At 49.7% G+C, this 27206-nt stretch overlaps 7 protein-coding genes across 7 annotated transcripts; 5 read left to right on the top strand and 2 right to left on the bottom strand.

Moving 5' to 3' along the window:
• Positions 1-40: 40 nt before the first annotated feature.
• Positions 41-2006, top strand: EPUS_01267 (uncharacterized protein; the record flags this gene model as incomplete). Its single annotated transcript, XM_007788560.1, has 3 exons — positions 41-82; positions 131-206; positions 259-2006. The coding sequence occupies 3 exons, from the start codon at positions 41-43 to the stop codon at positions 2004-2006; spliced, it is 1866 nt and encodes a 621-aa protein (XP_007786750.1).
• A 1991-nt stretch (positions 2007-3997) lies between these two features.
• On the top strand, positions 3998-6632 carry EPUS_01266 (uncharacterized protein; the record flags this gene model as incomplete). Its single annotated transcript, XM_007788559.1, has 3 exons — positions 3998-4543; positions 4838-5210; positions 6448-6632. 3 exons carry the CDS (start codon positions 3998-4000, stop codon positions 6630-6632), a joined length of 1104 nt encoding a protein of 367 aa, XP_007786749.1.
• Positions 6633-7666: 1034 nt separating this feature from the next.
• EPUS_01265 (GTP-binding protein ypt1) lies at positions 7667-8506 on the bottom strand (the record flags this gene model as incomplete). Its single annotated transcript, XM_007788558.1, has 4 exons — positions 7667-7864; positions 7918-8145; positions 8194-8241; positions 8315-8506. The coding sequence occupies 4 exons, from the start codon at positions 8504-8506 to the stop codon at positions 7667-7669; spliced, it is 666 nt and encodes a 221-aa protein (XP_007786748.1).
• Positions 8507-9041: 535 nt separating this feature from the next.
• On the bottom strand, positions 9042-12199 carry EPUS_01264 (uncharacterized protein; the record flags this gene model as incomplete). Its single annotated transcript, XM_007788557.1, has 11 exons — positions 9042-9627; positions 9673-9885; positions 9933-10369; positions 10418-10488; positions 10539-10749; positions 10810-10835; positions 10885-10910; positions 10966-11396; positions 11447-11871; positions 11942-12117; positions 12165-12199. 11 exons carry the CDS (start codon positions 12197-12199, stop codon positions 9042-9044), a joined length of 2637 nt encoding a protein of 878 aa, XP_007786747.1.
• Positions 12200-13882: 1683 nt separating this feature from the next.
• On the top strand, positions 13883-15321 carry EPUS_01263 (uncharacterized protein; the record flags this gene model as incomplete). The annotated part of the gene is made up of 2 exons (XM_007788556.1): positions 13883-14301; positions 14352-15321. 2 exons carry the CDS (start codon positions 13883-13885, stop codon positions 15319-15321), a joined length of 1389 nt encoding a protein of 462 aa, XP_007786746.1.
• Positions 15322-15891: 570 nt separating this feature from the next.
• EPUS_01262 (uncharacterized protein) lies at positions 15892-17845 on the top strand (the record flags this gene model as incomplete). The annotated part of the gene is made up of 3 exons (XM_007788555.1): positions 15892-16115; positions 16185-16747; positions 17424-17845. The coding sequence occupies 3 exons, from the start codon at positions 15892-15894 to the stop codon at positions 17843-17845; spliced, it is 1209 nt and encodes a 402-aa protein (XP_007786745.1).
• A 7061-nt stretch (positions 17846-24906) lies between these two features.
• On the top strand, positions 24907-26774 carry EPUS_01261 (uncharacterized protein; the record flags this gene model as incomplete). The annotated part of the gene is made up of 2 exons (XM_007788554.1): positions 24907-25294; positions 25348-26774. The coding sequence occupies 2 exons, from the start codon at positions 24907-24909 to the stop codon at positions 26772-26774; spliced, it is 1815 nt and encodes a 604-aa protein (XP_007786744.1).
• Positions 26775-27206: the final 432 nt, after the last annotated feature.

Below are 27206 nucleotides of genomic sequence, written 5' to 3'. Positions count from 1 at the left end.
GCAGTTAGTCAAACCCGGTCGCACACACGAGTAAGAAAACATGGCAGAAGGAGAAGTGGTGCTTCCTGCGCTCCTACAATGGGTTTGCCTTACGCTTCAATATAGATGATGGAAGCTAATCTATCTCTAGTTCAATAGCCTCCGTGCACAGAAAGTTCGCTCGCTTTCTGAGTTATCCAGTGGTGTCGTCCTGTGGGAAGTACTTCGTGCGTCTTCATAATTTAAGAGTATCAAAGGGGTTACTGATCTACCTGTCAGACGACATCGACCCTGAGGCCTTCGCTGACGAGCTGCCGTTGGCTGCTGACGAACAAAACCCTTTGAAAGTACGGAATGTTAATCTGACCAATTTGAAGCATATCTACGAGATCTTGAAGACCTACATTGTCGAACGATGCAAACGAAAGCTTCCACTTCCAAGCGGAGAGCCCGATCTTGAGGCGATTGCACAGTCTATATCCGAGAAAGATGTCATTCAGCTCCTGAAACTCGTACTTCTCGCTGCTGTGTTCGGAAGACTTTCACTGGACTACATTCAGCAATTAATTTATTTCTCTGAAGACGCACAAGCACAGTTTTATCTGGTCTTGCATGAATCGGAAGCAATTGAGGTCGAAGAGGACTTCGCTCCCTCACCACCAGATGCATCAATGGGTCCAGACGATGACAGAGCCTCGCCGCTGTCCGAAAACGGTCCAGGCAAGGAACCTGGACTTGTTTATGAGGAGCGAATTGCCGAGCTCGTCGCCGCCAACAAAGGTTTAGAGCATAAGACGGTCGAGCTCGAGGAACAGCTCGAGAATATGCATGATCTCCACACTAAGCTTCAGAAAAATTATGACAACCTTGAGATTCAACAAAAAGATACTGCGGAACGGCTGGACGCTCTACGGTCGGGTAAAGGAGAACAAAGCATCTTAGGCATTCAACGGACCAAGATGCAGCAACAGGAAACTATCATCGCCACGTTGGAGACCCAGCTCACTTCCCTGCAGGAGGAAAACAACAATCTAAAAATTCAGACCGAACTCCTTCAAAGCCAGTCTGCTGGCTTCCAGCAGATGCAAGATGATTTGTACGAACTAAAACTTGACCGTGAACAGTTGCAACGAAAAGCCAATGCGGCAGATAAGTATAAACAGAAACTGCAAAGCCTGCAAAAAGCTGACGAGGAGAATGAATCTCTCAAGTATCGAGTGGGGGAAATGCAGCGGCAATTGAAAGAATGCGACTCGGAACAGTTGAACGTGTCAGACCTTCGGCGGGAGAATGATGAATATCGACAGCTGGTGTCCAATATTGAGCAACAGCTCATCGAGTCGAATGAAGCCAAAAAAAGAGCCGAGTTCGAAAACATGAAATTGGCAGCCAAGGCGCAACAAGCCGACGATCAAGCGTCAAGATGGCACTTAAGGGCCGAAGAGTTGCAGACTATGTTCAACGAAAACCGGGCGCCTGAATCACCTACCACCCCAAGGGCTCCTTTGAGTAACGGTCTCGGCCTCACCGCATCAGAAGACGGCTCACCGTCGGTCTCCAACCTCAGCGAGGAGATGGCAAGCGCGGCAATAGATGACTCCAACATGATCAGCGAAGACGAGTTGCAGAGCATCATAAGGATTATGAAAGAGCACAACAAGGGTGCCACAAATGCTGAGAAAACGTCCTCGATTCAAGAACAACAGAAGCTTGCAGCAAAGATTGAGAACAGCCGAGCCACTACAAAAGCATTAAGCCAGGTAATTGACCTTCTTACCCAGCCTCGTGTGTCGTTTGTGGGTGTCAAAGAACTTGATGGGTCATCACCCTATAAACCTGTATCTCCCCACATCGATGATCTCGCTTCTGTTTATGGAGTAGCAAGCCAATCTGCTCGATCTTCTGTCACATCACTGTCTGCTGCATCAAGACGGTCTTCAGCTGCCAGTTTTCACTCGGTTCAATCTTCTGCCAAAAATCGAAGGACATCAGTCTTGCGTGGACTCTTTCGGTCATTGGAAACATAAGAATAGTGTTATGTACTTTCTGTTGCAGCCTCTTCCGTCAATCACCCTCCATGTTTGGTCTCCGATTTTCGTGCCACTACGTCTCGGATTACGTTCAACTTGATGCTAACATCCATTTCTCACAGCAAACGAAGGATCAGGCTAATTTGATCTCATCTCTTCGGGCCGAGCTCGCTTCTGCGACCAATTCCACCTCAGCTGCACCAGATGTTCCGCTGTCAACAACATCTGTACCGGCACATTTCCAACTAGACCTTGAGTCTGATAGCCGGTTTGCAGAAGTCGTCACTCAGAAATCGAACCTCGAAAGGGAACTTCAGCTCATGGCATCAGCGTGGTACGATCAGAACACTCGGCTCATGAGCAACACAGTTGGTATATCCATATCACGAGGCCGGCCCCCACCAGAACCTAAAGGCTTTCTTGGGAGACAGAGGAGGCTTGTCGATGGCTTTTTGATAGGGAGAAGCTAATAGCATGGGCGTAATTTAAGTACTGGCTGTAATGGCGGTCGATCATGCCACAGCTTTGCACTTTGGCGTTTGGCATTGCTTGCATCTACCGTCACGGCTCATGGTTGGCGTTCCTAATGATACCCGATACCCAATACCCATTTCGTTGTGATAGATGTACCCAAATACTGATATTTGAGGATGTTAGAATCAGATGATATTGGAGCATTCCACTTCTCGAGCAAGCATTCCTTGCCATAGGAGTGCTTTTTGAGAGGCCACTGTTAGTTACTCCTGCTTGGCATCCGCATACGTTACGATATTCCCTTCTCAGGTACAGCGGGTTTCATTTAGGACGAGATATTCAAGCAGTGAAGTCAATGAATGCGGAGAATCAGTTCTCGGACACAACACTGCTATGCTGACTCGATTGCTGTCTTTTAGACTATCCTTTGGGACGTGCCTTGCCCTACCCCCTGAATAAGTAGGGCCGTTACTTTACCAGCACCGAACAACGACCTAAATTCACAAAACGACCAAGACGTTGCACGGGAGTACTCCATCAACACGGATCCTACAGGGTCAGAGAAGTCAACCGTGGCTACAGTAAAAGGTGGGTGTACTCCCGGAGGCACTGATATGATTTCTTTAGTCTTATTTATTGCTATAACTTCTTATTTAAAAATAAGAGAAAAAGTCCAAGCAGAATTTCTAAAGAAGAAGTTATAGCAATAAATAAGACTAAAGAAATCATATCAGTGCCTCCGGGAGTACACCCACCTTTTACTGTAGCCACGGTTGACTTCTCTGACCCTGTTTAGATGTGGCATCGCAAAATGACCCGATTCACCTGGGTAGAACGGTTATTCCAAAAGGACCAGATACCCGATCGGTTTAAGAAACTGCACAAACTGGACAAGCCGTCCCGAGTCTCTATTCCAGCCTGTTCTCTACGTACTGTCATTGCTTGCATGCTAAACGCCAATAAACTTCTCCTTGGTTGGATGCCAGAATACTACATCAGTACTTGCATTTTCTTTTCTTCATTCCTCTCAACGCATCCACAAATTTCGTTTGCTAAGAGACCAACAGCACTCACCATGCTAAGCACACGGGAGGAGCATGACAGAAAAGGCTTCAGCTATTGCGCTATATGCCAATTTGTTCTTATGTTTGTGGGGATAAACGTTCCCTCAAGCAAGGACCAAGTCACTCCAGGCGCTGCAGTCAGCCATCTGCTCCCTCTAATAACCTTCCTCCACGATACCGGATCACAGTGAATGTCATCTTATGGTCTTATGATGTGATCCGTCTCCATGCGTGTGACATTAGTGCCTCTTCTTACGCCTTCTTCCTCGATGACTATCTCTACCTACTAGTTCCTCGATGTAGATGATTGACCTAGCCATCCACTTCAACAGACATAGTCGAGCTTATGCAAAACAGTCGGCGGCACCGCTCCCTCATATCGAAGCACCCACAACCACAAGCCGTTCATCCATTCTTGCATCCTTTAAGTACCCTGGACAGCTTCCAGGCATGGAGCTACCAGTAATGGGCGACAATGACGGCTGGTTCGACATCGGAGGTCATCGCATCCGAGACCCAGCATCATGTGCTTCCATGACAGCTCCGACAACAACAGCTCCAGCCTCGCTCCTGATGGCCTGCGGGAACCATGCGCCATGTTATTCCCCATCATCATCAAACGCCGATCCGACACAAACAGACGCATCAAACACCTTGACAAGCGATCAATGGAGGATGACAAACAGGATCGCCTCCCCCTACCAGGAAAGTTTCACAATCACTCCATCAAGCTCTTGGAGCACCTTAGCCACCATCACGAGATTCTCGCTCGTGGAGATGTCGAGCTTGTTGAGCTCTTCCACAGCGTCAAGCCTTACACAGTCTTCAACGCCCGCAATTGATACCAATCAAGCTAACCAAGCCAATATCGGCAGCATCAGCACCAGCACAAGCAGCACCAGCAGCACCGGCATCAGCAACACCAGCACCAGCGCTAGTGCCAGCGGCGCGGACAGCAAACCCTCCTCCATCTGGATCGGCTCCGTTACGGCTAGCGTCTGTGCGTTTCTAATCTTGATCGGCTTGATTTTATGTAAGTCCATCGTCGAAGAATCCCTCCCATGATCATTCACAGAGCAGCCTATCATTTCGCAAAGTCGTCATTTTCCCCTTTTTCGCGTGCCATACCTCTCTCTCTCCCATGTCCCCCTCCTCATAGTCTTCCCAAAACAACACCCAAAGCTACCATTCTTTAATCCGCCAAATTTCGCACACGAACCAACCAACCAACCAACCAACCGAGCACACCATCTCTAAACCTATCCAACCAAATCACTGATCAGCTCACAGGGCGACGGTACCGACCCTGGTCCGACGAACCGGGCCACCGACGCGGCATCAGCATGCCCCTCGACGGTGGTAGCGATGGTCTTCCAGTTGGCCGCCGCCGTCCCCGCCGCAAACTCACCTCCAAACGCAAGGACCCCAGAGGTGGCGTGGCACCCCAGGCGAGACCACGCCTGGACGCGAGCACGAACACGAACACTAACACTTCCGGCAGAGAAAAGCCGGGGAGGACGCCAGCCGAGAGCACGCTCAGGGATGAGTTCGAAAGACTTACTGCGCGAGGTTGAGTTGGACTGGACTGGACTGGGCTGGACTGGAACTGATAAGCAAGGGAGAGTGGAGCCATGGGTAGCGGTTGGGGGTGGGGGTGGTAGAGGTATGCACAGCCGCCGAGTCCCTTTGCAGAGCATGCAAGCAAGGTAAGAAACGAAACGAAAAGAAAACATGGCAAGCTCGAGATCGATTGGACTGGACTGGACTGACCAGGCATTTGAGGCACCATACATGATATTCTCAACTCCCTTCTTCACCACACAGCGAGTGGCGTGGCTAGCAATTCTGGATGTGGGACCAGCAGGCCGTGGTATAAGGCGGAGGGGGAAGGAAAAGTAAGCAAGCACCCAAACAGCACTCGACGCTCGACGCTCCAGGCACGTTTCGGAGAGGAGACACGGCTGAGACTTGTAGGGGTCGAGAAGGGGTCTGTACTGAGTGAACCCCAGCTTAACCCCTGGGTTTGCAGTGGGGGAATCTGTTTCCACCCAGGGTCAGGTCAAGAAGGAAAGGGAAGGGAAGGGAAAGGGGTGGGATGGCAGTTCTTGCATTTCCATCTTGGTTTCCGGGGCTCTGCCTTTGGCTAGGGCGGCTCTGTGTGTGGCCATGGATTGCGGCGCCTACGTATTTTGGAGGAAGGACAGGAAGGGGAAAGGGATGGAGGAAGGATGGGAAGAGAGAGGGTGATTATGTTCTTTTGCTGCATTTTCATCGAATTCACATCCGAAGTCGATCAGAACCCCTAGATTCCGGGTTTGATGGCGATACGCAATGCTTGGGGGGGTTGGATGGGCGGATTTGGCTTGTTAAGGTATGGTAGGGTAGGGTAGGGTATGGGTATATGAGGAAGTGCAAGTTCAAGCTTGTTGCCATCAGGCAGCACATGCAGACTCCCGTGTCTCCGGCTGGAGGAGGAGGGATACCTATCTCACGTGGGGGGTGTGAGGTAAGCGAGGGACCTTCGGACTCGTGGGTGGAGGAAATATAGCTCAGCACATAGTAACTTAGTAGTTAGCCAGACAGCTACCAAGTAGTAGCCAGCTGCATGACCCCATACGCAACATAGGCATAATAGGGCAGCTCTTCCACTCACGCATAGCAACCCCCCTCCCCCCCCCCAACGCGCTAAACGACGTCGTTACCTCCTTATCCATCCCTCCAACCCTCCTTGACGGCCCAAGCCATCTCCTCTCCCTTTTTCCTTGGCGGGAGAGGAGTGCAATCTCCAAGGCACGTCCCTGTTGTAGATGAGAAATCTACCTGTCCTGCATCCACGCATACATGCATCCATCAATCCATCAATGCACCTACCTATGCCTCAATTCCTTCATCCGTTTTAGTCTCAATCCCAATCCCAATCCCAATCCCCAGATTTCCTACGCCAACCAAGCTGACGCACGCATGCATCCGTGACACCAACAAGAAGAAGAAGAAGAAGAAGAAGAAGAAGAAGAAGAAGAAGAAGAAGAAGAAGAAGAAGAAGAAGAAGAAGAAGAAGAAGAAGAATGCCACTATAGCAATCTAGCACCTGCATGCATACTGCTCACCCACACAACAAGAAGGCACAATACCGGAGCAGCTGCGGCACCAGCTAGCCAGCGCAGCAGATAGCAAGTCATTCAGTTCGTGCGTAGTGCAGATGTGGCTATAACATGATGCCCCTTTGAAATAGGGGATGACGATCCTCTCCACTTCCCAGGCTAGCTGGTTTCGTTTTCGAGACGCGCCGCTGTATCGTCTTCTTTTGCGTGGATGTGTGTCGAATGTGAGGCAGGCAGAAGCCATGGGGGCAGTTCTCGGGTTAGATGGGTAGCAAGGAATCGCGGCTTTGCTCCGTTGCTCCTTTGCTCGCGGGCTGGGCTGGGCTGGGCGGTTGACTGAGTTGACACGGGCAAGGCGCAGTATTCACCCATCATGATGGGGACGTTGGACGAAACTCCGGTTTGAGATCTGCTTCTGCTTTGCGGGTTAGACGAGTCGTTTATTTTAAATAATTGCTTGTTGACTCGTTACCGCGGCATATCGTCTGGCTAGATTCCATCTTTGCTGAAGGCTATCCTGCCTGGGGCCAGGTGATGTGGTAAAATGGAAAGGAAGCAGGACTATCTGGTTTTTGGTCTGATGTGCAGATGCTGAAATCAGTTCTTCCATATACAGAGCAGACTTGGGCCAAATGAGAATCGACTTGATAAAGACGAGGGGAAGATTTCACCCGGCATAGAAAAGAGAATCTCGTCAATAGAAATCGGACAAAGAAAAGCCAAACGTAATCAAAACGAGTAAAATTCGTTCAAATGAAAATAAGAATGGCAGTCAGAGACATATGGAATGTGATCTTGAACAAAGGAGTCTAGTTATTAAGCCGGTGTGGGAGACAACATCTGACCAAACACCAGAAAATCAAGAAGACCCATAGCTACCTTGAATCATGCGTTTGGAAAAAGATCTGAGCGCTTTGACAGTGTCTGATTTGTAGGAGCTCAGCCATCAACCCGCCAGCAATCTTAATTCGCTCAACAAAACCCTATGCAGGACGCCGGAAAGAGACAACTGATCCATCTAACAGCATCCGCCTGCCGAACCTGATTGAACTCCTTGACCTTGTCCAACTTGTACAGTAGGCTTGCTGTTATTGACGGTTGAAGTGCCCATTCGCTCCTTGATCTGCCTTGCCATGGTGAGGAAAGCTTGTTCGACGTTCGATGCGTTCTTGGCTGAGGTCTCGAGGAAAGGAATGCCCAGGCTGTCAGCAAACTCCTATTTACAGATCAGCATTCTCGATTCTGTCTGTGACACTCTGCTGACAATACCTTCGCCACTGTGTACTCAACAACCTTCTTGTCCGACATATCGCTCTTGTTGCCGACCAAGAGTTTGTTGACTCCCTCGGTGGCGTACCGATCAATCTCTTGCAGCCATTGCTTGACATTGTTGAATGAGTCCATGTCCGTCACATCGTAGACCACGCAAATGCCATGAGCGCCACGGTAGTATGAAGATGTAATGGTTCGGAATCGTTCTTGGCCGGCAGTATCCCACTGTAATGCTGATTAGAACCGTCAGAGCCCAGGTTTGGAGTGACATACAATCTGGAGCTTCACGGTCTTGCCATCGAGTTCGATTGTCCGGATTTTCTAATACCACTTCGTCAACACTATTCCTGACAAGCAAAAAGGGGCGGACGACGTCCGCAGGAGCATCACATACGAAGTCAACGCCAATGGTAGAGATGTAGCTCTCAGTGTATGTGTCATCGGCGAACCGTAGCAGTAAGCAGGACTTTCCGACACCAGAGTCACCAATAAGGAGCAATTTGAACAGGTAATCGTATCTGTTGGGGTCGGGGTCAGTCCTCGGCTTTCCATAGTAGACTTGTGGTTTCCGAGGTTGAGTTGACATGGCTGGTAAGCAGAGAGAAGCGAAGCAGACTCTGAGAAGACGCGCAAGTCAGTCAAAGTAGGTCTATGATTTTGATGGAGTTGGTAGAGCATGGATGATGAGTACGTACTACTCCGGATTCATGATGGTGGTATCAGTCAGGAAGTAAGACTTTGTATAAGTGAGGTCAAACGACGTGTCAGATCAGGACTCAGAGCTTGTTGTAGTTGTAGCGTGGACGTTTGTGAGATGTTGAACAGGCGATGCAGGTCAACAACAAAGCCAGAGAGTTGGAAACGGACCAAACGAACCAAACGAACAAAACGAACAACTTGCCTGCGTGCCAAGAACGTCCCCAATCAGGTTAGCACAGAAATGGACATGCTGCAGCTTCACGTGACTGAGTCACTCAGCCAACTTCATCACCCTGTCAAGTCACCTGAAGGCCTCTTAGAAGCTTTCACGTCAATAGGACATACTGCAAATGTGACTCAACACCACTATTATCCATTCATCTATGTCAGGTGGTGCCTCTATGACCGCATGTGTGCTGCACTCATGCATACCCATGGGCCTCCAGCCATTCCAGCACCAACTTCTCGTCCCGTTCCTTATAATTTGCATTGCCCTTGATCGTGTCAGAGATGACGACCAGACTTCGATCGTATGCCCGAGTATCTTTGTCCTTGAAGAAGTCCGAAATCTCCTCTCTGATGCCATGATCCGAATAGTTGTTGAGACCCATCTTCATCCATCGATCCATACAGATATTGCTGACACCAAGTCGCTCATTGAGCCTTTGCCATTGTGTTTTAGTGTACTTCCACACTTCATCTCGAGTACTGTTATTGGCAGAGACAGCCATTGGGCCGTAGTGCGAGTCCTGGATAGGCACATCGCTGGAGGTAACAAATTCTAGTGAATCTCGAGCGAGATCGCTATCTTTAGCTCGACCAAGGGCTTGGAGACAGGCCTCTTTATCGTTGACAGAAGTGCTCTGGAGGTATTCGTGCTTTACAGTATCGTACTCCGAGCGTCCACCATTGGCAACATTCATGTTGAGAACGACGGCCCGTAGGTTTTGATGTAGCTCTCCACCAGACTTCCACGTCTCAAATCGTTTCTTGCCTTCGGCGATGATTCTGTTCATGTCAGTCTGTGTGAATATCAACGCATCATTTGCTCACCCTTCGTGTCCAGCACCACCTGCCATCCCAAGAAGAAGCTTTCGAAGCTGTATTGTCAAATAGTCTTCATCTTCCTTGAATTCCCATCCTATCTTTTCTGCCGCAGGCGATACGAGGTTCAAGGCGAACTTTCTAAGGCCATCGGCGACTTTCTTGTTGGAAGCAAATACTGCCCGGCATTTGGCCAGTGAACTTGAGATTTGAGACCAGACGCTGTAATGGTCAAAAACATGTTCGAGGCCGGAAAGTGATCAGCTTACAGGTAATTGTCTTCGTCTCTAAAACTCTCCAGCAAAGTGAGCAGCCCAGCCGTAGTACCATCACCAGCCACAGCCAAAGCCGTCGCATCTCCCATCAGCCCAATTCTGTCCTGCGTGGATAGACGTTCTCGCATACGGCCCAGCTGCATCAATCGATCAGGTGGATAGTTAGTACGGTAAAATCCACTCTGGTCGGCATTGAGTTTGTAGAAGCAGTCATCAACATCACGAATGGTGTCCTCTTTCACAGTCAGAGCGGAACCGGCAGACTTTGTTTGTGCGCCTGATTTGAGGCCCAGCGGGATCCACCATGTCGTCTCGTCTTCTTCTGGCTTGACATCACCTGTGGTCAAGAACCTCGACTGTCGGACAGAGATCTGGCCCGGCTCTTCAGCTACCGTCACTACCGGGAACCCAATTTTCCGGATCCAGGGGTCCTAAGCTAGGTTAGCAGTTCAAGAGCAGCAGGGAAAGTATCAACTCACCATGAACTGCTTCACATCCTGACCAGAGGCCTTGCTCAGGGCATTCCATAAGTCGTCGGTTGTTGCATTGCCTAGCCAAAAACCATTAGATAAGAGACCGCTTTGCATCACTGAATCATACCATAAGCATGCTCCTTCAAATATGCTGCAACGCCCTTTAAGAAAGTCTCGTTTCCAAGATGATTGCCGAGCATTCGAATGACAGAACTTCCTTTAAGATAACTAATGTGGTCGAAGATTTGATCGACCTCAAGAGCATTCCGCACAGGTACTTCAATCGGATGAGAGGCACGCAGCGAATCGAGTTGGAGAGCTGTTTGGACAGCTTCAGCCTAGCTCATGGTCAATGGGTTGTAATTGCAGAACATGATACCTCGGGACATTTTACGCACAACGAACTGACTCCAAACCTTCCAGTCTAGAATGCTTGTTAGCAAACAATACAAGTCAGATTGGAACATCCTCACCTGGATGTAGGTGTTCTACAGCATACCTGCAAACTTCAGTCAGCCGCGACAATCAAGGACAGCTGAGTCTTGTTCTGTTACCAGCCAACCCAAGTCGCAAATCCCTCGTTCAGCCAAAGCTCATTCCACCAATCCATAGTCACTAGGTTGCCAAACCACTGATGGGCGAGTTCATGTGCTACAACATATGCCACTCGATTCTTGTGCCTTGAATCCGACTTGGCTTCATCAAATAGCACAGCGATTGTTCTGTATGTGACAAGACCCCAGTTCTCCATGGCACCCATTGCAAATTCATGAACTGCGAGTAGGTCTGATTTCGGAAGAGGATAATCGATTTGGAAGGTCTCGGAAAAGAAGTCGATGGTTTTGCAAGCATGCTCAAGAGCGAATCGACCTTGCTCCTTGAGTCCTTTGGTAGTGTATACTCTGACTGGTAAGTTCTTCCCATTATATTTCCGCTCAGTGTGTCCTTCGACATACTCGAAGTCTCCAACAGCCCATGCAGCGAGCTAGACACGATATGAGCATTTGTTCAACTATCGAAAAGAAGGCAGCTTACATATGTGCTCATGGCTGGTGTTTTCTCGAATGATACCACCTTCAAGCCCTTCTTGCCACCTTTTCTGGTTGCTTTTTCAGGCATATTGCTCAGTGCGATCTGATCTTCCGGGATTTCAACCTCAAATTCAAAGGTGGCCTTCAAATTGGGCTCGTCAAAACAGGGAAACGCCCGCCTTGCATCGCACGCCTCGAACTGCGTACTGAACATGTAGTAATCTTCCCCCTCTTTTGCAGCTCCTTGGGACGGTGTAACCGCTGGCTTATACTTCGACCGGTAGAAGCCTGCCATCGCATTGTTGATGGTCCCCTTGAAGTCGATGGTCAGAACAGCTTCCTCCGTAGAAGGTATTTCCTCCGCAAAGCTAAGAGTCGCCCGCTCGTTCGAAGTATCGACGTCGATCTTGGAAGCTTTCCATTCTGTCGCTGTACACGTAAGTTCGTTGATCAGTTTCGATGTCTCTCACAACTCGAAATCGTCTCTTTCCGAACTCACATTCACTGTTCACCGACCGCAGACTTGCGCTTTTGATCTCTAGCTCTTTCGAATTGACCACGATTTCCTTCGAAGGTTTCTTCACAGCAGCATCAATCTTGACAGTGCCGCTGTAAGCCCATCCGCCACCGAACTCGAGGTCGAACAAAGATAGATTGTAGTTCGACGGTCGTACACTGTCTATGTCAGCATCCCTTTACATCATTATTTCCTTCGGGCTTACTTGTCTGGCAATATATCCCGGTCTGTTCGCGCCATGCTATGTCGAAATTCTGAGGAGCAGAAACGTAGCTGCAGGCACAATCGTAACCGTACGGCGGGAATGGAACAGCTTGGGGATGTGCGGGGAGCAAACGGGGCTTTGGAGAAGTTGAAATTGATGGTCTTGAAGGATATGGAGCACAACCTGCGAGACAGATGGTTGAGCATGTATGACAAGGCTCAGATCCTCACGCTCCATATATAGGAAGATTCAAGAGGTGGTCATAGATACATCAGATGAATTGAGTAGAGCAATTGACCTCTCAATGACCTCTCAATTGAAGCTTGGGCCATGCTTCACTCATTACTCCAGATTCTCCAAAATGTGTCCGGAGCTAGGGTCCAAAATTCTTCACAATAGTTAGCCAGTAGAGTGCCCTGCTCTACCCGGATAGAGTGCCCTGCTCTACCCGGATAGAGTGCCCTGCTCTAGCCGATCGAGTGCCCTGCTCTGGCCGATCGAGTGCCCTACTCTAGCAGATAGAGTGTTCTGCTTTAACGGTTAGAGTATTCTGCTCTGGCCGATAGAGTATCCTACTCTGATTAGTAGACTTTGTTATTTTATCTGATAGTAATTATTTTACAGCACAAATCTAGATTTCGGGACATAGGACGCTGTTTCAGGCAGTCTCTGACGCTGATTTCGACGTCTGTTGCACCTCGGGTCATGTGAGCTACTACCGCCTTTTTTGTCACCCAGTCTAATTTTACCAACTTCACAACCTTCAAAAGCCAAACCCCCCTTTCCCTTTTCTGGGCCCCTGGTTACCCGACTACCACAAACTGCTCCCTTTGATGCACGGTAATCGCACTTATCAGAGGTATCACTTGTAGGATAGGAGGATAGAAGAACAATCTATGCCCTCTTTCTGCGCCCTCTTTCTGCGCCCTCTTTCTGCGCAGCTTGTGCCCTCTTTCTGCACATTCTGTGTGCCATTTCTGCGCCCTCTTTCTGCGTATTTCTATACCCTCTTTCTGCGCATTTCTGTACCCTCTTTCTGCGCATCCTGCGTACGCATTCTGATTTTGATGGGGTACAGCTTAGCAAGATTCTGCAGCCTTGGCCCACTAAAGCACTGCTTATTTGCCAACTAATCTCAAGAAGGCAGGAAGACGGGAACATTAACCAATTAGAACGCTGATCCTTCGGCCTTTACATTTAAGCTTACAGCACTTTGCAGCCAATTGATCGCGCTTGGCGGTTCTTTCACATTCGATAGATGATTTCTTATGGTGTAACTCTTTGTCAGTTGTCGGTTTCAAGCATAGATAGTCTTGTGGAAGCGAGAAGAAGTGGGAGGAGGAGAAAGATTGTACTGGTAGAAAGACTATACTGGTAGGAAGATTAGACTGGTAGGGACTAATATTGATAGAAAATATTGGTTCTTTATTTTCTATTTTGTGGACGAAGACGTAGTGGACCAAGATGTAATGGAACAAGATGTAGTGAAAGAAGATGTAATGGAACAAGGTGTAGTGGAACAAGGTGTAGTGCTACAAATTCGTAAAAGTTGTAACTAAGTAATCTGTTTCTCCCATTAATCTGTTTCTCCCAGTAGCCTGACTCTCCCAGGAGCTTAATTCAGTAATATGCCTTGCCTTTGACCTCCTCCTCTTGCTGCTTTACGGGCCTATCTTGCCAACGAGGCCGACTTCTGCGAAAGGACATGCACATCAAACATGTCTTTCGGATTCTCCCTGACCGACTTCAAGGAGGTGATCAAGTTTTCCTGGCAACTTTACGAGTCGCTGAGGGACGGGCCCCAAGATATCAAAGACCTCGCCAGGGATTTGACGACAATTTACGGTGTACTCAATCACATTGAAGATGACCTGGGATCAAAGGAGTCAGCGGTGAGAGCCCATGGCGAAGGGCGTATGAAGATGCTCCAGACAATGACTCTTGGATTGAAGGCAACACTGGATGAGGTGCAAGGGCTAGTGGACAAATTCCGACCGATGGTGGCTGGATCAAAGGGACCGGAGCAACTCTGGATCAAAATAAAGTGGTTGACGGGTCAAAAGAAGATCGGGAGGATCCACCGAGACATTTCATTTCACATTTCAAGCTTCACACTCTTGATGACAACAATGGGAAAGTAGGTTGCCTGAGAGTTCCAGTATGTGTTTGCGCGGCTGACCGCAACAGTTCTTCACTGCAACGAATTGAGACCGGGTTGTCAGAAATGCGCTTGATATCTACAGAAAAAGATGATGATGCCAGCTCGTCGGCCTCAGAGGAGGAAGAACATATCGAAACCACAAGCACAACGGAACTCGAGTCACCTTCTGATAAGACTCCAGACGCCGAAATACCTGTTCTCAGAGCATCAACTCCCATACAACCAACATCAAGTGGCCATCCTATTCAAGTTGAAGATCTGTATGGCGTGGGCTTTCCGCAGTGGTTATCTCCAAAGGTTTCGATGCCCTCTGCAGAATTTAAAGCAAAAGTGCGAGATTTTTCGCCCACTACGCACACCAGACTCATAGAGACTGTCTTCTCAAACTGTCAGATTGCATGCTTTGACTTCTACCAGGCCAATGGACTATGGAGAACAAAGTATGGCGCCGAGGATACCCCGGGAGAACGGAAACTCTTTCAGATGGACAATGGCAAGTTTCCTATTTCGCCAAAAGACCTGAGCTTGCAGCATTGGCTAATGAAGATGGGTCATGCTTGCGCGAGCAACCGTATAAACAACTCAGACACGGTCCAGAGAGACAGTATTTATGATTATATGACGTTGTATCGTACTTTCCAGGGTGTTCCGAAGATTCCTTCGTTATGTGATTTTGCTGGCAGGATTGATACAGACAGTTTCGAAGAATGCCTGCTATATAGTCTGCGATTATGTCGACATCTGCAGGCCTGGGATGCGTTCGGACGACTGAAGGCTTTGTGGAAGGATATACATACGACATCTGCGAACTTGGAAGGAGATGCCAGCCCGTATTCAGAATACATCAAGTCACCGCCAGTCCAACTTCTCCCTTCCACTCGCCGGGATGTATTATCGCCTCTACTGTCGGATATCAAAAGGACCACTGGGCATAAACCTCTCGAGTCTGGCAGGAAACGAAGGAGAGGGGTTGCCTATTTAGGAGGACTAGAATAGCGGTAGATACAATGGTAGTAGATGTGTTAGGTCACTTTGCGTTAGTACCTAAAACTAGGATCTCCCCTTTCCATCGCGCCTCTCTTGTGATAAACCGAAATATACTTATAGTCATTAGCTTGTTGGATCCGGCTTCTAACGTAGTAAGCCACGGCTTAAAAGGCGTTGTAACACTCTTAGCACTGCACTGTCTACGGAGTAATGATTCAATCACAAGCAACTTTGTAGTTATATACGCTAGAATGTTATCATCTATAACACGCGTTCTTAACATATTTCTAGATAGGGCTATTCTTATGATTCCAGCTATAGTCCATATTCCGAAGTACTACTCTTTCTTCTTAAAGGCACCTACAGAGCGAATCTATATACTAGGAACCCTAACTCAACAATGCTAGAGGTTCAACCAATTACACGAGCTTGGCGGTGCTTTCCACATTAGAGAGATGATTTAAACCGTTTTTTGAAATTCTGCTTGGTGAGAAGTGTCAAGAATTTTGGCCCCTAGCTCCGGTCCCTGGTGACACTCTTTTCGCTTTTCGCTTTTCGCTTTCGCACTCCCCTCCTACAATGGTATCCGACGAAGACTATGTAGGAGGCTCCGACGATGATGTTGACATTGGCGGTTCTTCCAACCGTGATGCTCTCGCCGGCACACGGTCCAAGTCGACTCGTGCGAATAAAGAGTCCTCCGGCTTCGAAGTAACCCGCACCTGGGAAAATCTTACTGAAGGGGCAGATGGCACAATCACAGGGGCGGTTGAGGGCCTGCTACAGGCAGGGAAGAGGCAAAGGTCATCTAGATCCACAACCCAAGCACGTTTCCAGCGGCGTTGCCCTCGCTGACGCTGCTTTGGGTGCAGACTTCTGAAAGATACCACACCCCTCCAACGAGGCATCATCCGTCATGTTATCCTAATCCTCGACCTTTCCATCGCAATGCAAGAGAAGGACCTCCGGCCCACTCGCTACCATCTCACGATCCGTTACGCCAGCAGCTTCGTCTCTGAATTCTTTGAACAAAACCCAATCTCCCAACTCGGTATAATCGGTATGCGCGATGGCCTCGCGGTTCGCATTTCCAACATGAGCGGAAACCCCAATGATCACATCTCGTCGCTCCACGAACTCCGAAAGCAAGAACCGCGCGGACAGCCGAGTCTCGAAAACGCGCTCGAAATGGCTCGAGCAAGCCTCTTCCACGCGCCCACCCACGGAACAAGAGAAGTTCTCCTCGTCTTTGGGGCCCTCCATACCGTCGACCCAAACGACATCCACCTCACAATCGCAAACCTAGTCAAAGATAAGATCCGCGCCCGCGTCATCGGCCTCGCCGCCCAAGTCGCCATCTGCGCCGAACTCGTCACCAAAACCAACAACGGTGACCGCAGCAACTACACCATCGTCCTTCACGAGCAACACTTCCGTGAGTTGATGATGGAACTCACCACGCCGCCCATCACCTCTGTACAGACGAAATCCTCTTCCTCATTGCTGATGATGGGCTTCCCGTCTCGCACCGTCGAATCCCATCCCAGCTTCTGTGCATGCCACTCTCGGCCCAGCAGGGAGGGATACCTCTGCTCCCGATGTGGAAGCAAAGTCTGCAGTCTACCAGCAGAGTGTCCGTCGTGTGGACTGACCCTCATCCTGTCCACGCATCTTGCCAGGTCGTATCACCACCTGTTTCCGCTTGTGAACTGGCTGGAAGTGCCCTGGGCCGATGCGTGGCGGAGTTCGCATTGTTTTGCGTGCGGGAGACCCTTTCCTGAGGTTCCGCCGAGTGAGAGGTGGGGCGACGAGGGAGAGGGGTTGAGTGGGAGGTACGAGTGTACAGTTTGTAGCAGGCATTTCTGCATTGATTGTGACCTTTTCGCGCACGAGGTCGTGCATAACTGTCCGGGATGTCAGAGTGGGAGGGGAGTTGGCGATGCCGCGAAGGGTGATATAGAAAGGGGTGTTGATGTGGCTATGGAGGGAAGAGAAGAGCGGGCAGGGTTGGCCACGAATGGAAATGCGAAGGGCGACAAGATGGATACAGGATGACGAGGAAACGCTACATGATAAGACATTTCGATTTCCCCATTGACCCTAATATCTAGCTTACGGCCAGCGTGTGAGAAGAAATAGCTTCTCCCTTCACCTTTCAACCCAGCATTCATACAGGACAACCCAACAGCAGCAGCAGCAGCAGCAGCATCCAGACAGTCGAAAACTTGAACAAAATGCCCGAGCTCCGCATTTCAGCACGGCAGCCAATCCGGTCGACTACTCGACACAGTTTCGGCTCCATGCTGGAATTTGGCGAGCGCATCATCCGCACCTCTCAGGAGACTGTGGATGCGACGATGAGGCCTTGATGATCTCCCAGCTCCCGAGCGGGAGTTCAGATGGACGACGTGAAAACAACGACGGACGAGTGAGGTGGGAGAGGGAGAGAAAGAGCGAGCGTGGTGGATACGAGAGATTGATCACTAGAAGCGCATGCTTACTGCAGCGAGGCAGATGGGAGACAGGAGAATGAGGGAGACGTGGGAGAACGGGAGGGGAGGGGAGGGAAGGGCCTGGTACTATTGCGGATCATGGAAGAAGAATAGACATAGAAGTCAATTGCATGCACACCATTCATCCTCATCCTCATCCCACATACACAGAACTTGAACTGTATACCCCGTACCTATTCTCACAACAGCCACCAAACCGGTGCCGCATGTCATATAACGTATCAAGCCACCATCCATCCAATCCACCTCACCGTAGCTGCTCTACACCAACTACAAAAAGCCATCATCACTAGACATGCACACACGCCAGCGCACATTCTCCCCGACCGAGAAGCGAGCAAGACAACTACCAGCAGAGCAGAGCCCCTCGATCCCAAAAAAACAAGACGGAGCGAAGCGATACATCAGAAACGCCGGTAGTCGGTGTCATACTGGCATTACCGTTGCCCCGGAACCCGGAACCCGGAAGGGTGATGTGATAGTTATATTTCAACGTCTTTGCGTTTCTGATACTCACGCTGGGCGGAGACGGCGCGTTGCCAGTTAAATAATGCTTTCATGTATTGGATGGAGTTGGCGACTGACTGACTGCTCTGCTCTGCTCTGCTCTGCTCTGGTTGCTTGCGAAGGGTGGGAGTTGGAGTTGGGAGTCAGAGATTGATGTGACGAGGGAGCGCTCTGTAGCGGTATGAGCATGAATGAGCAAAGCTGAGTTTTGACACCCCGGGGGAAGACTGGTAGTGGGACAGGGAGGGAGGTTGCTGAGCGAAGGGTGGGTTGACAGTGTTTTTTTATCAAATGGCTGGGTCGGGCTGGGTCGGGTCGAGCATTGGCATGGCTTTCTACTTGGCTCTGAGGACAGGTAGTGCATGGCCGGTTGCGGTCTAGGTTTTATGACGAAAAGGAGATGGAAAGGGTGGGTTGAACGAGGTAGTGGCTTCATTGGGGAGATTTAGGATATTCAAACGCTCAGAACTGTACTGGTTTAGTGGGCTTTTGTCGGAGGGCTCGGTCCAGACAGAGAGGGAGAATGACACTACCACGGTAGGGCTGAGACCAAGCATGGGAGCTGAGCAATTCACCACATAGTTCCGGATTGGAGATGTTCGTTTCGGCCGGTCATTCATTCATTATTTTGTCTCCAATACAGGATAGCGAAGACGTCGGTGGTATTTGAAGATCAGATCAATTTGCCCTAACTCCGTTCAGTGGCCGCTTTAGAGCCGCCAACGATGGTGATCGAGGCTACGTCAAAACGAACACATGACGTGGGGTGTGTAAGGTCGCAAGGACCTCCTGAGAAGGGGAAGATGCTTCCTGGTGTACTTGGCTGGTCAATAGACTCCTCTCAAATAGGAAGGTCCATCAAGCTCAATCCTCAGACTTCTAGATGTGGACCGGTGGCCAAGGCCGTCATTTCGGCTGCGGTGGGTCCGGATAGTTGAATGAATCTTGCCTCTGCACCTGACAATCTGATATACCCGCCATGCAAGTCATGCTCTCTTGTGTCTCTTCAAGCACATGGAGGGAGTTGACACAAGGCTGACAGTTTGACAGCTTGTTGTGAAATTGTGCGGATACTCCGGGGCGCGTAGCCAGTGGTGCCAACATACCAACTGCCTGGAACTGAACGTCCAGAGGGTTTCCACACACCCTTAGGATCCTTTAGGCGCAGAACAAGATGTCATCCTCTCAACCCGGGGATCGAAATGCGATGCACGCACAAGCAGCATTGCGACTGCTTGGGGACGGAGTACCTTGGTACCTGAATATTCGAGTAGCATAAAGTACGACAGGTGAGGACAACATCTGCATGTGTAACCAGACCACTGACATATGAAGTGAATGGCAAAACGGCCGCCAGCCAACGGAGAATTTCCGTTGGCTCGGTTGACTTTCAAACTCAACTGACAGGCTTCTGGAAGGGTGAGGAAGACACAACATAGTTCAAGACAAGACGCAGGCTGGAACTGAGGAATTGGAGCCTCAGTCAACTTGAATCATCAACGAAACTTGAAGGTGATTTGCTCATGCCAAGTCATGTATAAGCCAGCCTCCGAGTCCGCTGCAGTTCGTCACTTGAGACATTTGAAATATCTCCGAGAATCGACCAAAATAGTTTCACAGCTGCCATAGAGCATCTGTCATGCCAAAATGGCAGATGTTACCCGTAGGCCAAACGGAACCGTTTTGTGCCAACGGAGGATAAGCACATCTGTCAGCGGGTAACAGTCGAGCAGCACTGGCTGTGAGTAGATGATAGGTGGACATGACAAGTAACGTACTACGTATGTGCGTACCATAGTATGTCTGTGTCCGCCGTCATCAGGGCATGCATCTGGCGCATGACGAGGTTCGGAAGACACCACGAATGGCGGTGTTTATTGAGCCGATGTCAGTGACTGTTGCATATGTCAGATATGCGGTCCAATGAGGAAGAGCTCGGTCTGCAACAGGTCTGCAACATACTACGGCTACAGGCCTAGTTTTTGACCTCCCTGCTGAAAACGTTAGTATCCGTACAAAACGTACTATGTAGAATTGAGTATAGACACCCACAAAATGGCTCAAATAGAACTAGTCTTTTGAATCCGAGTTTGCATTCCATTTGACATCTATCACTGCTTGACATGTTCCCTGCATCAACTGAAGCAGCTCTTTAGGATGTCAGAAGGCACAGCATCCCATGCAGCATTAACAGCCGCTCGTAGCTCGTCGTACTTATGCAGGGTATTTCCATAGCACTCTTGTATCAATTCTTCATCCAAATCCAGGATTTGCAGGATGAGCAAAATTCGTGCAAAATAGCGACTGGGATACTGACAGGGTGTGTATGTAAAAAAGGCGTTTGTAAGATATTTTGACTGGGGGGGGACCAAAAGTTAGGCCTGTAGCCGTAGTGCCGCCAAAGGGAGGGCCGGGCGAGTGCTCGAATAATTCGGGTTACCGTGAAGAAACTCAGGTTCAGCAGCCAAGTCTTGGTCCTGGCCCCAACATCGATGACCACACATAAACAACCCCCATCAGCAGGGAGACTCTTGCTGGATGTGGCCGTAAGCATGTCCCCCCAAGGATTTCCTTTTCCCCTTTCACAAGCTTCTCCTGTGCATAGCTGTATAGTTTAGATCTCATCATAGCAAACACGGATTTCTTTCAGAGCTGCTGCTACTCGCTGCAACGACCTAAGAAGTTTAAAGTGCTTACCATGTACGTACAAGTAGTACGGGACAACGATCTTCAATGCAAGATACGTAACCTACATACTCCGCACTATGTAGTAACATAAAACGAACAAAGACTTCGCAAGTCAAACAGCAGGGAGGGACATGGAAGCTGCTGCGTAGTACGTACTACGTAAGTAAATGCGAGTGATTGCGGATTGTTCGGGAAGGATCTGTCAAGGTCCTGATCCTGGAATGCGGCTTGTGGAGTGCCTGAAACTGTGAGAGGGATGGGTGTCTCGGACAGTAACGGTATCCTCCTTAAGGTTCAGCCAGGAACCTGGTCAGTGTTTTCAGATTCAAGCATCCCGAGAATGGGTGGACTTGAGAAAAGAGAGGATCAGAGACCAGCCTGAGCATCCGTGGTTGTCACTGTCAGAATTGCGAGATAAAATTGTTGGCTAAAAATGGGGTTGCAGAGTGGGGATCTGGCTAAGGTAATGGAAGAGGTTTAACTAACTAGCTGCAGGCTCTTGCAGAACCAACGCACAGCTTGAAGTCCCCAACCTTGGTTTCCACGACGCTTTCTGCTTCGTCAACCTTTAGTACTTACTTGACTTGCTTGGCTGCCGGTGGAATATTCCATGTCGAGCTTTGCTGTACAAGTAGTACGACTAGGAGCATGAAAAAAGGTACCATGGTCCAACTGTCGCCGAGTTGTACTGACTGGTATTAGCCTTTGAGATGCTGTAGATTAACACTTGCCAATTTCTCCATCTGAGACCTCCGGACCCTGAAACTAGCCTCTACAGACGACCTGACATAAGTGGGGGTTATTAGAGGGTGTCGGATGGTTGATCCAGATGGCTTGATCGAGCCCTAAGATTAAAGACCTGCCCGGTACAACAACACAAAGGTAGAGGTGGCAGGGCCTTGTAGTCTAAGCTTGTGCCCACTTCTTGCAATTGATGTCTACTCCGTACCAAGTCGCAGGAGGTGTGTGACTGCAGCCTGCTCAGGGGACACAAGTATGATCACAACAGGGCAGAGATCGAGATCTTAGGCTTGTTTCGTCCAGATTCCAGGTAGCTAGGTTGACTATTGGAGCAAGCGGTTGCCTTCAAGTAAACAGATGTACTATTGGATATTGTGCCGTAAGTAAATGGAGGGCTGAAGTTCCAGGTGCTGTGTAACCAAAAGTGGTCCACCCCTACGTAGCATGCTGCTTTCCATTGGTTTCCATGAACCAAGATTGAGAACATGACTGCATCAAATTCGGTATTGGTGGTGGGCAGTGCATAAATGTCTCCCTCCCAATGTCGTACTTCGTACAACCATCCTCAATTGTATTTGTTTCCCCCTTTCTTGTGAAAGCTGGCTGGACATTTGGTCCACAACCCTTTGAAAAGTTAGTTGCACACGCCAACAGTATTCATTTCACAAGCGGTCCATAGGCCAAGTTAGCTAAGCGCACTGGCATGGCTGAAGCTTTGCACATCTGGATTGTCACAGTGAGTGGTGTTTATACTTGTGCACACGGCTGGTTTTTGACTAGGTTTTCCAAGGCGCATAACGGATGAAGAAAATTCAACAATGTGGCGCACTGCAGACGCAGACTAACTTGCTTGTCTGGACATTGCGATACCCGTTACTGCTTCGGGCTCGCATCGGATCATGTTAGTCGTACCGTGAGCCGTTATGCTCATTAAATCAGTCGGTCATTGGCAGCTTAAACCCTTTCGGTCCTCAATGGAGGTTGTGCGCTGCACAATTGCACAAGCCAGGGCCACATTTTTCGTGCCGCGATCTTCTCCGGATCCTGGCTAGATCGAGTTGCTGGTTGTTCGATTTTGTCCCAAGCATGCACGCAGCTCTAGACGAGGAAAAGGCTATCTTACCTAGTACTAGAGCATGAGACGGATGGATGTGATTGGCTCTATGCCGGTTGTGGCTGCATCGAGAATTTTGGGCTGTGCCTGTTTCAGTACCCCTGGCCAGACCAAGGCTAGCACCAGATTTTACACGACTTGGTGGATGGTATTGAGTATATGGGGCTTGCCTTTAGTGTGCAGCAGAAATGAATTTGATTGGAGTATCGCTTTCAGTGCTCACAACTGATTGTGATCAGGTGTCTGCTGCTGCGGGAGTCATGGTGCTGATTATGATCAAATGACTGGTTGACGCTGAACTCGAAACCATGAACAAGCGAGAACATTATTCTTTGTATGCAACTGTGGTTATCCTCGAGAAGCACGTTCGGCTCCTGCTTCGAATTATGCTTATCGACCAGCTCCTTAGGAACTGTAAATTTTCAAATCGTCATGTGGTCGTTGGCCATTTTTATTCCTAAGGTTTGAGCGGTTCACCTTGAGCGGTTCAGTTTGAGCCAGAGAATTTACTGCTCTCCAACAAGGAGAACGTACGTCTTCTGGCCCAATATGAGCTTCGATCTCGAATTTCTCCTAACTAGATACCACGTTTTCATGAAATGCCGGACTTGGTGGAGGAAGGGACTCACTTTTTGCCGGTAAAATGCGCATGTGGATGCTGGTTGGGTGGAACAAGTTTAGTGACCCAAGCTTCAGTGGCGGTTTTAAGCTATTGAACCCTGTCGATGCTAGATTCTTTAGAAAGTCGATTGAGGAATAGCGGTGCTTGTCGTTGATGCTCAGGTGCATTAGTGCCTGTACCAAGCGCCCACCGATGACCATTTTTGCACCGGGGCCTGGGTTGTGGATTGTGGGCATCGTTAATCCTTGCTTCGTCCAGCATTGGGGAAAAACTGGGGCTGTCGGTTGGCAGATACTGCTCCCCTTCCGAGCCGATGGCTGTAATGTGTTTAGCACCATGTTGCCCCAATTAGTTAGTAGTCAAGCGCAAAAAGCGGACACTGGATGCCGGGCAATGGGCGCACTCTGCTACCCTTCCCTTCCCACCCCAGTGTCCCAGCCTGTCAGGCTTAAGTTGGATCCTGCTTCGTGTCACCCTCCCGCATCCACTCGTGCAAAGTGTAAACCTGCCGCTTTAGCTCTCTCACTACTCTTTGACAGACCTCCACCTCCTCCCCTCTCGTCCTCTCTCCTTCCAGCTTCCATCTCCCTAATTCTCGACTCTTTGTTGTTTCGATTCGCCGCAGCTTTTGCTTCTTCAAGACAGCAATAGCTTGGGCCTTATTCGTTAAGGCACCAGATTTATGGTTCCAGCGGATAGTTAGAAATTTCGTGGACCACTCCGTCGGTCCATTGATTTCCTGGTATCCATTCAGCGTCGCTCTGAGCGCCCAGTGCTCCATCCTTACTGAGCCCCAGCTGCTCGCCTAATAATCACCGGTTCCATCGCGTCTCCACTCACACGAAGGGCTTCGCCGGGGATTTTGGTTCGAACCTGCTGAGGTCAAAGCAGGAACGATCTGTCCGGAAAGGCATTGGCCTTTGGCAAGGAAAGAGCAGTCTGCAGGATATCCTGAGTATCGTTACCAGCAACCTGGTAGGCGTGTTCGAATTACAACATCAGCGACCGTAATCGGATCTTCCCAGTGAAAGGGGTGGGAAAGTTCAAGTCTGGGAGAATCTGAGGTCACCAGAGCACCTTTGCTGCAAAATCCCTCAATCATCCACGACTAGGCAACCCGAAGAACAGTCCGTTGTTTATTGTGGAGGTAAGACCTCAATTCCGTTCTTTGTTGATTCGGTACCAAGAATTGGCTGCTCGACGAATCCTCCCAAGTGGGTTTGCAGTTGACCGGATGACGCCGCTCGCACACTGGTTCTCTTCCATCCACTTGTGCTCTGTTCCCACAATCCTTCTCCATTCCACATATATATCCTCTGCAGCTTTATTCTCTTGTACATAATAGTTGTGTCTTTACCTCTGCTCTTTCGACCTACCATATTGAGCGGTCTCTCTAACTGACGCGCATCATGTCTAGCTTACAAGAACTTCGTCGCCAGTCTCAAGAAGCCACTTCCCAGAAGCCTGGTTCCTGGGCCGAACCTGTTTCGCCAGGTGCTCGCAAACCGATACTCCCTCCATTCAGAGATATCTTGCCAGCAGCTCACATTCGCAAAACTTCTCTAGACTCGGTAGAGAGCCCTTCCATTATTCCAGCTCCTACTCTGCAAAGCTATTATTTACCCTTTCGTCGTGCCAAAGACGACATTGTCAAAATGCCTTTCACCATGGTGAAACCGGAGAATGAATCCATTCATTCGACGACTCGCAAAACCGTGCACGGCAAGACCTTGACCTACACCTTAAACGTCAAGCAGCAGCCCGAGAGAGCTAGAGCATGTGGAGCTGGGGCTCGAGGTGAGTTCCCACTGCCAGGCGTAGGTTGTGATCATTTACTAAAGTTCAGGTAGCGTGCGCTGATCGTCGTCCTGTTGACCCTCCTCCAGTGGTTGAGCTTCGCGTCTTTGAGGGCGAGAACACCAAGACTGATATCACATTGTCCTACAATGCTAATTTCTTTCTTTTCGCTACCCTGGAGGTGGCTCGTCCTATCGCTAATGGCCGCATGCATCCCTCGCCTGCCATTCCGGTGCTGACCGGTTGTCCTGTTGCTGGTGCCAATTACCTAGACCGTCCATCCCCTGCTGCTTACTTCCTGTTCCCTGACTTGTCTGTCCGTCACGAAGGCTGGTATCGCTTGAGCTTCAACCTGTATGAGGCCACCAAGGACGCAGAAGATTTCGACGTTGATCGTCCTGCACGAAACGCGGATCTGGAAGTGCTCACTCCATGCCCAGGACCCAAAACGCAAGAAAGCATGGCCTGGCGCCTGGAGGTCAAATCAACCCCGTTTCAGGTCTATTCAGCAAAGAAATTCCCAGGGCTGTCAGAAAGCACTGAAATGAGCCGAATCGTAGCCGATCAGGGTTGCCGCGTTCGCATACGCCGGGATATCCGCATGAGGAAGCGAAACACAGGCAAGGATGAATACGAGGCCTATGAAGACGGTATGCGCTCTGGTGATCGGTATGCCACACCAGATTCGGCCTATCCGCCTCAGACGCCCACCGAGCGGCAACGGTCTGCCAGCCGCTGTAGCATGGATGGTAGCCAATTTGGCGTGGACTCGTACCACCGTGGATCCCTCCAGGATTCTGCTTACACGTCCCATGGATTTCACTCTGTTACCCCTTCGATGAGCAATTGTGGGAGCTCCTTTTCTGTTCCACCACCGCCTATGAACGGCGCTTCCGCTGGGATGCCTGCTCCACAACATCCGGCGTATACTCAGCCTGCTCCATTGCAGCCACCAGCCTCTTCTTCTACTTCTTCCCGAGAGTTTGCCGTTCCATTACCACCTGCGCGTTTAATGGACCGTCCGTCCGTGGATCAACCCAAGTCCGGCTATCCACAGTTGCCTAATCCTGCAGCAATGCCTCATATGGCCACGGAAGTGACCCAGCCCCAGCCCCAGCCGAGCTCAGGCATGCAGCTCCCTGCACTGCTCACGGACAACCAGCAATCTAGACCATCATCGGGCACCGTCTTCGATCCAACTCGCAGACAGTGGAATCTTCCCCTGCCGGCGCCGTCCTCCAAGCGCAGCTACAGCCCACGCTCGGATAATGCACAACTGCCGCTGAAGCAAGGAATGCGCCCGGACAATCTTGCACCAGTGACCAACTACATTTCTGGTAATATTGAGGCTGATAGCGATCCCTACAACAACAACACCGACGAGGACGATCAATACGGCATTCATTCGCAAGGTTTCATGGAATACCGGCGTGCTTGTGGCAAATCCAACAGGAAGCGTGTACCAAATTTGGCAGTTTAAAAAGTTTTATATCATCCCCGGTTGGAGCCAACGTTCAGCGCTGTTGCTGGACCAGTCAGCCCTTAATCAGTATTGGATGGAGCAAGACCGCTCACGAAGCTTGATTTTCCGTTATGATACCACAAATCGCCCCACGACTTGGAGTCTTGGATTTCTTCCTCACTTCAATGCACATGTATTGCGTAATTGCGCTAGATTGCCTTTCGTGCCGCTTGTACAGGCCGGCGACTGGAGACGCTATTTTGGTATCCAGAGCCATGGTGTTGGGGAGATTGATATTCCCTTGACTTTCTTGTTTCTAGATAATGGATAGGTTCTTTGGTGTGCAAGTTCAATACCCGTCGGTTTGTGGTTCACAAGCTGCTAATGGCTGCAGCCATCTTCGGAGACGACATTTGTACCAGCAAGGAAGCCTGTCACGGGCGACATTGG

The sequence above is a fragment of the Endocarpon pusillum genome (assembly GCF_000464535.1).
Source record: "Endocarpon pusillum Z07020 unplaced genomic scaffold C720987, whole genome shotgun sequence".
Taxonomy (NCBI): domain Eukaryota; kingdom Fungi; phylum Ascomycota; class Eurotiomycetes; order Verrucariales; family Verrucariaceae; genus Endocarpon; species Endocarpon pusillum.
The sequence above is the reverse complement of the archived record's forward strand: the minus strand, read 5'-3'. Positions and strand labels throughout refer to the sequence as shown.